Source organism: Nelumbo lutea, chromosome 7 (genome assembly GCF_056320005.1).
Source record: "Nelumbo lutea isolate HS-2025 chromosome 7, American lotus-T2T, whole genome shotgun sequence".
In the NCBI taxonomy this organism is placed as follows: Eukaryota; Viridiplantae; Streptophyta; class Magnoliopsida; order Proteales; family Nelumbonaceae; genus Nelumbo; species Nelumbo lutea.
This window is the reverse complement of record NC_142690.1, coordinates 18,587,261-18,603,448: the sequence shown is the minus strand read 5'-3', so window position 1 is coordinate 18,603,448 and position 16,188 is coordinate 18,587,261. Positions and strand designations below refer to the sequence as shown.

Below are 16,188 nucleotides of genomic sequence, written 5' to 3'. Positions count from 1 at the left end.
CACAATCACTAATTGGCCGATCTATAAAAGTCATCAAACACTTCTAACATGCTCATACAGTCAAACATAGTTTCCAATCATGCAAGGAAGTTGACCAGAATTAATAATTACTCCGCAAAGAGATTATTCAGAAACAAAATAACATTACAATCAGGTTTTTTTCTTTCTTTTTTTTTATCATTAACAGATTCTTTTGAACTTTATCAATTAAGAAATTAATAGAGCAGTATGTTACATCAGGTCTTCTTGATTGGAATCTATCCCATTTCAAGCCAATCAGCATGACTAATGACCATGCTCCAGCTAAGCAGATGAAGCTGATAATGCATTGCCATTGTTAGTTGCATCTCCAAGCTATGAACTTCTATCAGGAAAACTAACAAGGCGGTATCAAACACTCGCAAAAAACAATATATTTATCCTGTTGTATAATGTAGAAGTAAATTAAATTTTGAACAAGAAAGCAATAAGAAACTATAAAGAACATATTTGCACTTTTGATCAAACAAAAGTAGGCCAATCAGAACCTCGACGTGGAGACGATCTACATAAGCGCCAGTAATCCAACCGCCAACCCGAACAGCTGCTTCTTCTCCTTCAACGACCTACCCAGCAATTGAAAGGGATAAAAAATAAAGACCCAAAGATCGTAACTGTTATTGAAACAAAACATGTACTTAGAAAAATCCAATTTGAGAGAGAAATCAAGCAAAGAAAGCCAAATAAACAGGGGGCGCAATCAGGGCATAATTGGGATGAAAGGAGCGTACAACAATGAGATCTTTGAGATTACTAGCTTCCAAGAGTTCCAGAATGTAAGATAGAACCGGCCGGTTCGCGACGGGAAGCAGCGCCTTTGGAACTTCCTGCATTTGAGAGAGCAAAACGTGAACAAAACTGTGGGAAACCAAATATTAAACAGAATTTGTTCCTTCTTCTCCTGGGCTGTTAAGGAAGGAGTTGATGAACACCTTGGAAACGAGAGGGACGAGCTCCTTCGAAGTGCCGCCGGCGAGGACGACCACTTGGAAGTCCATTGCGGACGGAAGCCAGAGAAGAGTAAACACCCAAATGGAAAACAATACAAGAAAAGATGACTAATGGTAAGAAGAAATGAACCAGCAAAGAACTGGAGGGTTGTGAGGACTGAGGAAAGGTAGGCCGCGGAGGTTTGTGCTCAGGAGGCAACGGAGATTATCGGATATATTAAGTATAATAGAGGACAAAGTAATCAAATGGGGATATAGCTCAAATGGTAGAGCGCTCGCTTTGCATGCAAGAGGTACCTTGAACTCTCGCATACTTGGGGTAGTGACTTTGAACATTCAATTGTAATACTTGAATACCTTGAACTCTCAAAAATAGACATTTGGGTCCATCCATTAATATTCCGTCAGTTAAATATTTGTAATGTAAAAAATACCCCTTCTTGTGTATTTTTGAAATCCTTTTATAGAGCAAATTCATCACTAGAAAATGCCATCATCGAAAAATTTGAATATTTTATTTGTTGTTCATGTGAGAACGCCATCATGTGGGAATGTCAATTACTTGAGAATGATCTAAAAAATACATGATAATGGTATTTTTGGCATTATGTAATGTTTAACTGATGGAATACTAACAGATGGACCAATGTGTCTGTTTTAGAGATTTCAGGGTACTCAAGTGTTGCAATTGATAGTTCAGGGTACCTATTCTCTTTCTTTCTCCCTTTGCGTCCCAAATCCCTAAATTTTGTGGATTTTTTTGGAATTTAAAAAAAGAAATAAAAAACATCAAAATGTTTATACTCATCCACAACCAATTTAGTTTTCATGACACTGAATCTAATTTTCTAAACACTCACTTTAAGATGGGCATTTAACACCATTCTATACATCGCCCAAGGCCCAAGTTTCTTCTAGTTATACTTTAAAAAGGATAGGGTTCATATCATGTTTTCTATTTTTCATCTTTGTGCCTCATATACCTCATACCCCTCTAAAATTTTTTGTTAAATAGTTGGTTCTTTAAAAAAAAGAATGAACCATGAAGTCCCATCAAAATGTTTTCAACTTTTAAACTCCCAAGTCCTATTAGGCTATTACTCCCTCAATGGTGTTTTATTATTCACACACACGCATATACCGACCCTAAAACCATGAGTTTCCTATCATGCCAAAGTTCAAATAGTATTTGACCTTTATTCTTGGGAGGTATTCTATTGTACAAATAACAAGTCATTAGGATTGCTTTCCCCCACAGGTTCGAAAGTACACCTAAACTAATTAACATAGCATTCATGATTTCTTTTAATATTCTATTAAGTTTTTTTACAATTCCATTATATTAAGGTTAGTAAGGGGTTGTAGTTTCATGTATAATTTTATTCTCTTCAAACAATTTCCTTATTTTTTTCTTTATCATATCCAGTCCCTTTATCAATTAAGACTCGCATGATTTTCTTTCCCAACTAATTTTCTACTTCAATCTTGTAGGTTATAAAAGTTTGTTTAGCTTCATCATTTGATATAAGTAAAACAACCTTTGCATACCTAGAGTAGTCATCTATGAATGTTATATAATATTTTTTTCCTCCTTTAGCTTTATGGAATTTAAGGTCTCCTAAATCACTATGTATAAGTTGTAGTAATTATTTTTTCTTTCTACACTTTTATGTCATTTTTTAGTAAATTTTTCTTTTTACACAAACTTGGTATTTTCTTTTTAATTTTAAAATCTCTTGGTTGCATCCCCATCGTTACAAGAAAATTGGGATTTTAGCAAGGTTTTAAAAACAGGATCAGTCATGGAACCATTTTGGCTACCCGTTTCTGGGTCAAATAGTTCAACCGTTCAGTTCAAATAGATAGCTTGTTTTGATTTAAAAGAAAGTTCAAATAATTGCTGACCAAATCATTGGTTTTTGGCCCAAGAACGATTTTAGGGTGAAACGGAACTGGTTGTTTCAATGGTTTATGGGTCAACCGGTTCGATCGTCTGATCCGGTCCATTTTTCAAAACCATGGTTCTTAGCAATGGAGCCCTAAAAAGCCATTACTAAGCCTCAATTTGAAAGGAGTATAAATACAAATATGTATAATATAAATATATACGAAATAATATAAAATACAAGGTTTTACAGTCTACTGATTTGTATTTATATTCCTTCTAAACTGAGTCTAAAATTCAAATTTTGTGCTCTAGCATATATGACCGAAGTTTTTTGATATAGGAATTCGATGTAATTAACATTCCCCTCTTCTCCAGTGATTTGGTGTGATAACATAAATCCTGTATACTTAGCTACTAATAACTATTGAATTCACATGAAACATGTAGAGGTTAATTTTCATTTTATATATGTATGATCAGATTCGCCATTGAGACCTAAATAGTTTGCATGAATTCTCTCAAGACCAGTTTTCATCATATGTGTTATTAAAAGGGTTAGCTGCGTCTTGATTCATTTGATTCAATTTTCTTCATGACAAGCTTAGCATTTTCATCAAGTGCCCATTTCACATTAATGTGATTATTGAAAATAATTTCAAGAAGATCTCATATTCATTTGTATTCAAGTGTCATATGAAAGTGTATTTGATCTTATATAATTAGTATGTTGTATTGGTAGACCTTAACCCCATCAAGAGCAAGATTATCCATATCCAAGTAATAAGACAATTAAGGCACAAAATTTGTTAATAAGAACTTCCATTTCTTGATTAATTAAGGGGAGGTTCTGATTCATCTTTGTTTCTTTACATTCATGGAGGACTCAGCTGAGTTGTGTAATCATACATGCATTGGCACTGTAAAAACCTCCATTAAAATGCCTCCATTATCTACCATTTGACAATGTATCAGTGAGCTGATTACGAGTAGATGGTGCCTTGTACTTGCTAGACAAATTGTTACCATTACCTACATTTCTCTCTGCAGAGAAGGCTGGCTGTTTTGCCTGGGGTAAATTTGCATTCTCACTAATTAACATCATGAGCACAGTGGCCATGCTTGGTCTGTCTTCTGGATCTTGTTGTACACATAAGAGACCTATATGGATACAACGTGATACTTGGGGCAGATCATTACATGAATCATTTAGAGATGGATCAATCAATTCTGTGGGATTTTCTTCATTCCAAAGCCCCCACACCTTTAACAGTAGAAACAAATTAATGTTAATAAATATTGTTAGAGAATGCATACATGGGATAGATCAATGCCAACTCATGGTACGTAGGTAGGTCTAACAAAAGAAAATTAACAAGAAAAATATATACTCACATGTCCAAGAAGACTAAGGTAGTGATCTGAGTGATAAAAATATTTGTTTTTGTGGCCAGTCACTACCTCTAGGACTAACACACCAAAACTGAAGACATCAGACTTCATTGGGAAAACCATCAATCACATATTCCGGGGGCATGTAACCACTGCATGAGATATGTGCAAGAAATGATCAGTTGAATGGATTAGAAATCAAATAATGCTAATTAATTAAGCCTTTACAGTTTGCTTTCTGGCGTATATTTACTTACTATGTTCCCACTACTTTACTTGTATTAGCTTCTGTTTCATCTCCTCCAAAAGCTCTTGCCAGGCCAAAATCAGATATTTTGGGGTTCATTTGGGCATCTAACAAGACATTGCTAGCTTTGATATCTCTGTGAATTACTCTGAATCTAGAATCTTGATGAAGATAAAGAATTCCCCTACCAGTGCCACAAATGATGTTGTAGCGCTTTTCCCAATCTAGCTTTGTGCGCTGTGTTTCATCTTTTTTTTTTTTTTCCATTAAGTCAATACAAGATTCTATTAGGGTTATATATTATTGTAACATATGATTAGTAGGTAATTAAAAATCTAGTTAAGCAGCTGAAAGCATATATAAGCTTCTGATAGAGCCAAACCAAAAATAAAGGTGTCCAGACTTTTGTTAGGCATGTACTCATAAATCAACATTTTTCTTCCCCATGAATGCAACAACCCAAAAGTTTCATAAGATTCCGATGTTGGAGTTTGGCAATCAATATGACTTCGTTCTTGAACTCGTTGGGACCTTGTCCAGAAGTTTTGGAAAGTCTTTTCACAGCTATTTTTTGTCCATCTTCCAACTTACCCTATAAGTTATCAACAAAAAAAATAGTTGTAAGATTAGAAAAATTGGAATTTAATTTATATATATAGATATATAGATAGATAGATAGATAGATAGATAGAGAGAGAAAGAAATTAAATAAACAAATTAAAGGTTTTCAAGAATGTTAACATAATGATCATTGGTGGCTATTGATATTGTAAGAAAATCAAACAGTGGAAATTCAAGGTCTTTCCTTGCGTTTTCAAGAATGTTAACATTTTCATTATTGTTTTCCATGTTGCCTACTTAATAGAAAATTGACTGGATCTGAGAAAACCATAAAGAGCTATTGAAGTCTAATTATATATGGGTAAAACATAGACTACTTAAGAGCTAATACTCTCGATGTTGATTTTGTATGAAGATTTATCAAGGTATTGCCAATATTTTTGGAAAACTTGTACTCGTTTTAGGAAAAAAAAAAGAAAGTTCTCCTTTGATAGTGTCCTTACATGTTTGAAAAATCAAACAGTGGAAATTCCTGTGGTGTGTTTCTGTGCAATACCCTTAAACTGGATACTTAATTAGACTCGTGTTAGTTTAGAATGTTCACAGCTAGTGAGTCGGTCTGGGGAGACCTATCCTGATAAAGCTGACACTGATGTGCCACCAAGTCGGTTGGGGTGGCTTGTCTCAGCCGCCAGGGTGAGACCCAAGGCACATGTAGTGTAGGATTAATTGAATCTTTGAACCGGGCCAGATTTTCAGTATTGCCCTGGACCTTGAAGATTAATAAGCAAAACTGGAAAGTTACACCCGACCCATAGACTCGATTATGATACTGCACTAGGTGTCAGATTGGACTATATTTGATGTAACAATCAATGAGATCCTTAGCGGGGGTCAAAACCTGGGTATGCTGGGACAGTCTGAGAATTCATCTGAGTGGGTGATCATAGTGATAGGATCAGCCCCTTTGTCGGACAAAGGTAATGATCGGGGATGCACTCTCTCTGATGGAAACCAAGACTGCTGACAGCCAATTTCAATCGTTGAGATTTTTTTTACAAAATATATTTTATATGAGATAAAAGTATATATATTACGGTTTCCAAAATGTTTGCAAAATGTTTTAGTTCACGGGATCCATATAAGAAGAGAGTGCAACACTGTTCCTTGCAACCAAGGGAGAGGTCTTCTCTTGTCGGGTAGTGTTTGATCATTATGGTGCACTGCCCATAACAGTGTATTCGGCCAGGCCTTGTAACAAAGGTTGGGCTGCACCCATGTAGCTGATGTGTAGATCAATGTTTGGGTCCCATGCCATACAAAGAAGCCCAACTAGGCAGCAGTTATGAAGGCTAAGTGAGCACATAACCTTAATGGGCCTAAAACCCATTTCGAACTAGCTAATTTAATCAGTTAAATAAGGGGTGAATTTTGAGATTGGATAGGCAAATAGGATAGGGTCTTAACCCTATCCACTCAAAGAGTCCAGATCTGAATGTTGTTCAGATCTGGAAACCTCCTAATGAGATTAGGAGAAGGTTGATCTAATCTACAGATAAGATAAGGGTTTACCCTTATCACTTAAAGGGATGTCTGATCCAAATATGATTTGGATCAGCAGTTCCTAATGGGATTAAGAGCTGATCCCTTTAAGGTTACAAAAGAATGAGAGGGTGGCAGCCTTTAGAAGACATACATTCACATCCTCTTCAGAGCTGAAATTACAGAAGGAAGAATTAAGCAACCATGCGAAATTCTTTCTTGCCGCCTCCTTCTTGTTGCCGCCTCACCTGCCAGTTCGACCTCCAATTCAGTGGGAGAAATCAAGATTCGATCTTGACATCGGTTCCTTGTGAATGGACTGATAGGAAGCTGTGCTCACGTGCCATCCTACTATTTCTTGTGAAGAATTAGGTTCTTGGAGAGAACATTGCTGATTCTGCTCTATCCTACACTGCGCCATCTTCAGTGGGAGCAGTCTTTGGATCCTTCCTTGGGCGTGAACACCTTCGTTGGGATATATTATTTCTCCGTATCAGGTATAATCCTCTCCTATTGCTTTGTTCAAATCTGATTCAATTCATGATTCAAGATTAATCCTTGAAAAATATGATTTTTCTAAAATAGGGAATGTGATTCCCAATTGAAGGGAGATAATTTTTTTTGAAATTCGCCCACCTTATTCTACAAGATTTGGGCATCCATACAATGGATCTCTCCTCCCTTCAAAATTGACATACTCAGGTTGAGCCTATGCCCGAGCCATGCTCAAGTTGGTTAATTGGGCTCAAGTGGGGCCTGCAACACCCAATATACTAAAAAGTTCCATTAAACTATAAATTATAGCTAACTTAAACCTTTAAATAAGAATTTTATATATTTTGCATATGAATATGCATGTATGTGTGCATACATTCATATATGTATGTATACGTGTATAGCCAAGCTGATCTTGGGTTGGGCTAAGTTCAGGCTGGGTTTGGGCTTGGCTCTGGTTACTTCAGGAGTAAACCTGAGAACCTGACTCGAGTTAAAAGAGAAAATAGAAAAGCCTAGGGTTTTGGGCTCGACACAGCTCGAGGACCAAAAATCTAAGCTAAATTCATGCAAAAATACAAGCTGATTCAGATTAATCTTGGGTTGGGGTAGCCCAAGTTGTACCCCCTAAGGTAGAGTTAAACTATAACCAATATTCTTTGGGTTCATTTGATTCACAGTTGGAATCGGAATCAAAATCCCTCATGCTTAGTTTGGAAAGAATACAAATACAAATATGTACTGTATAAATACATACAAAATCATGCGAAATGCAAGGTTTTGCATTGAGAACATGGACATACATATATGAATGAGAAAATAGAGAGGCAATGAGAACATGGAGAAACTTCAAAACAAGAGAGAAAAGAATAAACATTAGGGTTAGGGTTTGGGTTAGGATTTGCAGAAATTTACCTCATTGAAACTTGAAGAAGGCTCTCTGCTATGCTATGTTGAGGGAGAGAGATAGAGGGAAACATTGAGAAAGCCAGACCTAGACCCAGACAAGAAAAGATTTTATGGAAGTTCTCAACAGTGTTATGCCTGTAAATAGAAGAAAATGACATTGGGAATAGAAGAGAGACACACATGCATATGGAAGAGAGATGAGAGAGAAAGGCAAAAAATTAGCATCTAGGGTTAAGATTTGCAGAAACTTACCTCATCGAAGCATAAAGCTCTAGGCAATGGTGTCTTGATAGAGAGAGAAAGCTATACAAGAAATTATCTTGTTCACTTGCTACTGAATCGGGGAAAAGAGAGAAAGGAGGAGTGAAACGGAGATGCTCACTTGCTACTGAATCAAGGGAGGAAGAGAGAGAGAGAGAGAGTGGGAAGAAGAGAGGGAAAAGTTAGACAAATATGCATGGACAAGTGTGCAACCATGCAAGGAAAAAAGACAGAAATATGAATAAGTGTACTGCTATGCAATAAAGAATTGCAAGTATGGGAATATATAGTAATATTTCATTTAGCGAAAAGGGGAAAGCATCCCTGCACCCCTTTCCCTTTAATATATAAGATATCTCCTTTTTGCAATTAAGAATTCAATGTTCTAGAGGATTTTAACTGGAAAATGAGATAAATCCTTAAAATAAGAAATGCCAAATGCAGCATAATCCTCTATATATTTGGAACTTTTTTCTTTGGAATATAGAATGCTTAATCTAGCATCTTTTGTTGTGTTTAATTAAAACATCAGTGGTTTAAATCAACTTGACCATTAAAACACAAGGCAAGAAGGTATGGAGATTATTATATGATGAGGGCAGATTTGGCCCTCCCCTGACATCATGACACATGGCATCTCGGAACAACTGGGTGATACCCCAAAATCACATAGGTGACAACTTGCCTTAGCCAAAATGATGGAGTCCTATATGGTGACTAGGTGACCTGGTGACCTGCCTCTGTTGCCGACCTGGCGACCTGCCCCCGCTATCGACTTGGTGACCTGGTGGCTTGCCTCTAGCGCTGACCTAGCGACTTGCCTCTGTTGTCAACATGGTGACTTGCCTCCACCGCTGACCTGGCGACATGTCTCCTCCATCGACCTGGTGAAAACCTAACTGGCGACCTCATCCACAACTCAAGGCGGCTAGTAGCACCTCGTCTAGGGCCGACATGTGGTACCTCGTTATGTATCAGTCGAAGCGACATCGACGTGAGGAGCAACCTCCCTCGAGGGCTTGCCGACCTGATCGAGGTCTAGGTGGCGACCTACGATACGTGCTCATCGATGAATTCTGCATGCATCCCATCACTCCCGGGTCTCTCGAAAGTCAACTCTCACACTACATGTTTTCAAGGAAACCAAGTAAGGCGCAAAGATTGGCCTATGTGCACGACTATCTCCGAGGACCTTGGAGTAATTAGGCACATCTTCTTGGAGATCCCGGACGCATTGCATGATGCCCATGCCAAACAATGCCTATATAAAGGCCTTACCTCCAACCTCAGAAGGTTCACGCTTACTTTAATTCTCACAGCTCTCTAGCTCTCTTACTTTCAGCTCTCTCACAAAATCTCCGCATTCGCTGACTTAAGCATCGGAGTTTCCACATCGGGTAAAGAAAATCGGGCACTCTGACACTATTTCCTTACAGGTTGCATCAAAACCACCTCTCCAGCTTGTCACCAGTTAGCTAGGCACCAGAGCCACGTCTCTAGCTCGTCACTGTTCAACTAGGCATCAGAACCAGCACTCTGACTCGTTACCATTCAGTTAGGCATCAGAGCTACTTTTTCAGCTCGTCACCATTCAGCTAGTCATCAGAGTTACCTCTCCGGCTTTTTACCATTCAGCTAGGCATCAAAGCCACCTCCCAACTTGTCTCCATTCAGCTAGGCGTCCAAACCACCTTCCAATTAGAAACCATTTAACTAGGCATTTGAGTCACTAGTTAGCTGAGAATTGCCAAAATGCCCATCATCAATATAAAAAATGCCAATAAAACCCATTTTTATTGGCAACACTAATCTTGGGTTAGACTGGCACTTACATAAATGCCATTAAAACCTCTTTTTAATCGACCTTTAACAACCTTCATCTTCTATGGAAGTCTTGGGTTAGACACTCCTTAGACTGACCGCAAGGAACCTATATCTCTAGGGTCATCGTACTGCATCCGGTCGAGGAGGGGCTCTGCCATTCTAGGGATTGTAGCTTCTGCTTGCGACGGTTTCTACACCTTGTTGTTGGGTGCAATTCTTTATCGTATTTAGAAATTAAATATGGTTTTTTTTTTTATCTCAAAGGTAGCTTAGAAATGAAAATTCTAATTGATGTTTACGCTGTGAAATGTGGAGAAATAAATGAGTTATCAACTGTACTTGTTTTTCTAAATTGGATGCCAAACAATAAAATTGGAGAAAGAAAACCTTATTCCAAATTCAATGGAAGGACACTTGACACCTTCATCAGCGCCATAGATTTACAACTAAAGAAGATTGAGACTTATAGCAACCAGTCCAGCTGAAACGAACAAAAATGTTGACTGCGACTCTGGAGTCTGGACTCCGGATCTCCAGCAAATGTACAGACATGTAAAACGCCGGGTTTCATAATCAACGAATCAGGAATAAAATTGACACACCATTGTTCCGTGTGCATGGGACCGGTAGACCACATGCGGTCAATTATTCACACCTATTCACAAGACTCTTTTTTTATCTTTTTGGTATTGGCGCCAAGCACTATTAATATCGAGTCTGCTATTCATACAGCGCGCCTCACACCGAATTCACATTACGTTCTGGTAGCACAGCAGGATATGTTTTCAATAGAGGATGGGATATGACTGAAGCGCGCTCCATGAAGAGAAGATCCCAATTCTATTAATACCCCCTCCTCAGATCGGTGGTTTCCAGGAATCGATTTCGCGTTAATGCTGGAGTGAACCAACACTGTACAGGAAAATCTTCCAATATACTTAGTTGTATGTTGTGATTTGTGGATAAATATATATATTCCTCGTGTGAGGTAGTATGGGTAGTGTTATTGTGGGTGGTAGTAGATATAGAGTCTTGGGTCTCATGTGAACAGAACAACAGAACATAAATATATAACAAGATGCAAAATTTTGCACTCTACATACTCTTTCCAAAGTGAGCCTCAGTAAGACTGCAAGTACAGTTTCAGCCCAATTTGAATTTCTATCAAGTGTCAATCAAGATTCTTTGCAAAGATCCTCCTTTTCTATATGACAATATGAGGGTGCAAATTCCTTAGTGAACCTTTTCAAAACTCCAAAAACACCACTAATCAACCAATACATAAAGGGTCCTTTTGGTTCAAGGGAATAAAGATCTAGAATCAGAATTAAAATAGCTCATTCCCAATTCCAACCATTTGGTTGGGTGGATCCAACCAGAGAGAGAACTACTGCAACAGTAATGAAGGTGACATTTTCTTTTGAGGGTTCATCCCATTGTGTTGAGAGTGAAGCAAGTAAGTTGATATACATTTTCCTTTGATTGCTACTATTTTGTTAATTATTGTGATTTTTTATTTATAATTTATAATTTTATTTAATGTTTCATTTTACATTTCATTGCCCATGATTAGTACAAGCAATAGTTTTTTAATTATTTCGTATTATTCTTTTTTCTTTTTTTTTTTATTCTCTTAATTACTCGGTATTATTCGCCCGTGGCCCTTGCTACTATGTCCTTAAAATAAAAAGAAAAATGCCAAATAATTAATGCAGCCTTAGAATATAAATTACCAGGAGTAGGCTGTGGAGCATTAGTAGGCTGCTGCAGAGGCGGAGCATCTCCCTCGGGATAAGGAGAAGGACTTGGACTTGGAGAAGGCACTGGAGGCAATGGTTCATCAAGATGCCCTGGTTTATGATCAACAACACAAACCACATATTCATCATTAACACTGTCCTTGATTTTAGGGTTTGTGCTTTGGGACTTAAAAGTGTTTGGCTTTGGATATATAGTAATGTTTTTCAAAGCATTTTTTTATGGTTCAAATTTGTTTTTCAGTGTGTAAAGTTGAAAATCAAAAGCTTATCCAAATAATGCTTTAATTACAACAGTGAGCTTAGCTTACCACACAAATAATCCAAATCAAGGTCTGTGAAGATGGTTTGATTGGCATTGTTATATAAAATGTAGACACAGGCGTAGCCACAAGAGGTTTGAACGAAAGGTGTGTGATCTCCCAAGGTCAATGATGCACCATTGTCAAAAAGACATTGCATGGGAGGGCACTGATGACTCCAGTTTGAGATGAGTTGAGTTGCATTGTATGGTTCACAGTGCAATCTGATGTTGAAGTAATTAATATGATTATACAAACTGATCAATTAAGGCCAAAGTTTGGTCTAATTTAAGTGCCCATTTGAGGGGGAACGTATTGGCTTCTAGCTTTATGAGATAGACCCCTTCCGGACATCCCATAAGCGATGTCTGGTGATAACCCCGGAAAGCCTAAAAGTAATTATCTTTCAAAGCAGTTCAATTACACCTGCGAGTGTAGTATGAATTATAGCGACTATCATTCGGAATATTACACCTGCATCGGACGCAATTGCTGGCTGTTAAGGTGTAAGTGCCATTGGCCACCACCAAAGGGTAGTCCGGAGATTCATGTATCACATTAGAAGCACAGACTGCAAGTATACAAATACGAAGCTGTTCGATGTTCATCAGCAACCCAAGGAGTCAAAAGCAGAGTTTATAGATATATTTTTAGTGTTATTTACTAATATATCCCTATAATTTTATTTATTTATTAAGACCTATTTTTTCCCTCAAATTTGCAACTACACTTAGATTCATGGTTTTTAAAAACGAATTGGTCAGGGGTCTGGTTATCGGTTCAAACGGTTTGACCGTTTGACTCAAACGGCTGGCCTGTTTTGATAAAAAAATAAAAAAATTAGAAAATGGTCAAAACCCTTCGAACAGTTCGAACGGTTCAAACAGTTTGAATGGTTAACTGGCCAGTTCAGCAGTTTGCTGATCAAAATCAACGGTTTTAGAAAGAAAAAAGCGATTTTGAGAGAAAACGGAACCGAACAAATGATCGATTCCCAATTTTTCTGATCCGACCATCCAATCCAGTCTGGTTTTAAAAACAATGCTTAGACTGCATTTGGCATTCCTTATTTTAAGGATTATCTCTTTTCTATTGTTAAAATACTTTCAGAAACACTGAATTTTTAACTGCAAAAAACACAGATAAATCCTTAAAATAAGGAATGCCAAATGCAACCTTAATCCATCTACCATTGTAAACTATTTTAAAGTGAAAATACCCTGGGACGTGGCTTTAGCATTGGCTGTGAATCTTGTAACGGACCCCTATACTTTCATAGCCATGTGTCAAAAGTCTAATGGCCATGTAAAGAAGGACCCATTACAACCGATGCCAAGGTTTAAAATATATTGTTACACAGGAAAAAAAGTTTATTTTTTATTTGACTTTTTCAGCATGATTTTTTGTTTTTTGGTGATAGAAAATGCCCAAATAGTCAATATTATTATCTTGAGGAATCTCGATATAGAAAATGCTCAACGGATGGTTTCTGGTGGTATAGGTGAATTAAGTAAATACGCTGCAAATTGGGCTGGGTCAACCCCAACTCAGTTCTAAAAACTAGGGTTGGGTTAGGTTGAATTGGATTGGGTTGCATTGAAGTTCAGGTTAGGATTAGGGTTGAAAAATATGAATTTGACTTAATTCCATATTTACATCAATGTGTGTGAATATACACGTCACCGTATTTATGAATGTATGGCTGTGTTTGGTTGTAATGCAAATAAATTTGTAATGATGCAAAACTCTAACAGTGCAAATGATTTGAATGTAAATTCTAACATATTTTTGTTTCAAATGTTAATATATTCTGTTTCATTGCATTACAAATGAAGTAAATTAAGATACTAAGCAGAATAAAATAAAACCCAACACAAAATTAAATGAGAATTTGTATTTCTGTTACTTGCACTCCCATCCATTTGTATTAGTGCAAATAAAATTGCACTGCAACCAAATGCAGCCTAAATATTTATATATATATTTATTCTATTTGCTATTCAAGCATGCATATGCAACTATGCATCTATATATCTGTATATTTATGCATTTTTCGGCTATGAATACTTATGTATATACATTTATCTATTTATACATATATATTATATGCATATTGTATGTCAAAAGTTTTAGGTTTAAAGACATTTTTCTAAAACATGATAACTATATTCTTTTACACATAATAGTGCTAATATTGAATCAACATAAACCTTTATACTGTAGTAAGTACATTTAACAAAAGGAAGTACAAAAATCTGACCAACCCCAGATTAACCTGATCCTAACCCAATCCAGAAGGGTTAAGGTTTGGGGGTTCAACAATTTAAGTTTGGGTAGGAAAAAAAAAAGATCGGTTTCAAGACTTAACCCAACCCAACTTGCACCCCTTTTAAGTAAAAGGGAAAATTCCTGATTAGTATCATGTATTTTGTGTCTTGTGCCACTTTAATTCCCAAATTTTAAAATGCAATAATTCAGTACCTGAATTTTTAAAACGTGACAATTCAGGGCATTCTGGTAATCCTGACCTTATTGAATAGAAGAGGTAAGGATTTGAGACTATAAATTTTATTTTATGAATGCTTGAATAGTTGGTAAAAAAATTAGATGATACTTAAAAGTCATTTGTATCTTTTTAAAATGTCAGTTAAGGACTAGTTAACAATAAAGTACAGAATACGTATGGGGAATTTTCCCAAGTAAAAATGTAAAGCGCTTACTAAGTAAAACCGTAAAACGCTTCCAACATTAAAACTGCCAACGTCTTTTATTGGCAAGAGATCCCAAGTCGTAATAGACAAAAAAGCAGTCTTGGTAAATATGTAAAACTAGATGAGGTGTAAGCTAACCTTCAAGGGGAATGTCAAGAACTTGGCCGGCCCTGACATCTCCGGCATTGTCGCCACTGTTGAGAGTCATCAACTCACGTTCGAAGATTCCATACTCCCGGGCGATCTTCTCCAACGAGCTCCCGTTAGAGAAAACGTGTGTATAGTGGATGGTTTTCCCGTCTTCGCAGTTGCACGGTAACGGAATATACAGCTCATTCTCTCTCAGCCGTGACGAGTTCAGGTTGGAGATGTTAATGTTATTATTGGCATCTGCGATCATTGGGCCGTCACTAACCCCGAGAAGACCTTCTCGGCGATGTAATCTAAGGTGCCGTCGCCTGGCTGTGGCTTGTAGATTGGAAGCCCTTCCGATTTTCCGTAATCATCTTTGCAATTACAGAGAAAGGGGATTCTGATTATCTCGCCTTCGGCAACGCTTTGGTTCAATGAGGTGGACACTGGGAAGAAGTTTGCTCCGAGAAGAGACATGAGGTCCTCGATTCCGAAGAGGGTTTGAATGTCAGCCAGAGTCGTCTTGTTCGGAGCAATGTATCCGGCCAGAGCATTGCACGTTGTGTGGTTGGTGCAGACGGGGAATTCCTGAGACGTTGCTGTAATGGCGAACAGGGACGAGGATGCTGATGAGCAGTGACTGGCGCATCATCGATCTCTTTGTTTGTTATCGTCTCTTGCCAGGAGCTGAGTGTTGTTCTTTGAAATAGTTGATCTCTTTACCTATCACTCTAATTTATCACAACTGAAATGTACGAAACCAAACCATACATTACTCCAGCGGTAGACTTTGACTTTGACTCCACGACCATGGGAGTTAAACCGTGTGGTCCCAAGAGACAATTAGAGAAAAACGGGAAAATTCCCGATTACTAACCATTACTTTGGGTTAGGGCTGCAAACCGTGTGGTCCCACGACCATGAAGTTAAATCTTCGAATTTTTCGAATTTGATCCAGTCTGATTTGCTTTCTTTAAAAATTAATAAATTATTAAAAGAAAAATAAAATATACCAATTTAAATAAAGAAAAATAAAAAATATAAATATTTTTTAATTATTTTTATTATATACATATGTTTTTATTAAAAAATAAATAATATAATAAATTTACAAAAATATAATATAAATAATATATAAATAACATATATATGTATTATATATATTTATACAAATAAATATA

General features: G+C 37.1%; 1 protein-coding gene and 1 long non-coding RNA gene across 6 annotated transcripts; both read right to left on the bottom strand.

Moving 5' to 3' along the window:
* Positions 1-525: 525 nt before the first annotated feature.
* LOC148845450 (uncharacterized) lies at positions 526-1,119 on the bottom strand. The gene is made up of 3 exons (XR_016101972.1): positions 972-1,119; positions 771-866; positions 526-605 (listed from the first exon to the last, which is right to left on the bottom strand). It is a non-coding gene; the product is annotated as an uncharacterized LOC148845450 (long non-coding RNA).
* A 2,572-nt stretch (positions 1,120-3,691) lies between these two features.
* LOC148845449 (chitin elicitor-binding protein-like) lies at positions 3,692-15,722 on the bottom strand. Of its 5 annotated transcripts, none has more exons than XR_016101933.1 (8): positions 8,273-8,415; positions 8,027-8,105; positions 7,253-7,372; positions 6,771-7,144; positions 4,896-5,105; positions 4,524-4,761; positions 4,270-4,418; positions 3,692-4,138 (listed from the first exon to the last, which is right to left on the bottom strand). XR_016101933.1 is itself a non-coding variant. In XM_088953473.1 (6 exons), the coding sequence occupies exons 1-3, from the start codon at positions 15,273-15,275 to the stop codon at positions 5,101-5,103; spliced, it is 384 nt and encodes a 127-aa protein (XP_088809599.1). In that variant the 5' UTR covers positions 15,276-15,722; the 3' UTR covers positions 3,692-4,138; positions 4,270-4,418; positions 4,524-4,761; positions 4,896-5,100. The 5 variants fall into 5 exon arrangements, 1 of the variants encoding a protein (XP_088809599.1); XR_016101934.1 differs by having other exon boundaries at positions 8,027-8,155; positions 8,273-8,404; XR_016101931.1 differs by lacking the exons at positions 6,771-7,144; positions 7,253-7,372 and having other exon boundaries at positions 8,273-8,443.
* Between the last annotated feature and the right edge of the window lie 466 nt (positions 15,723-16,188).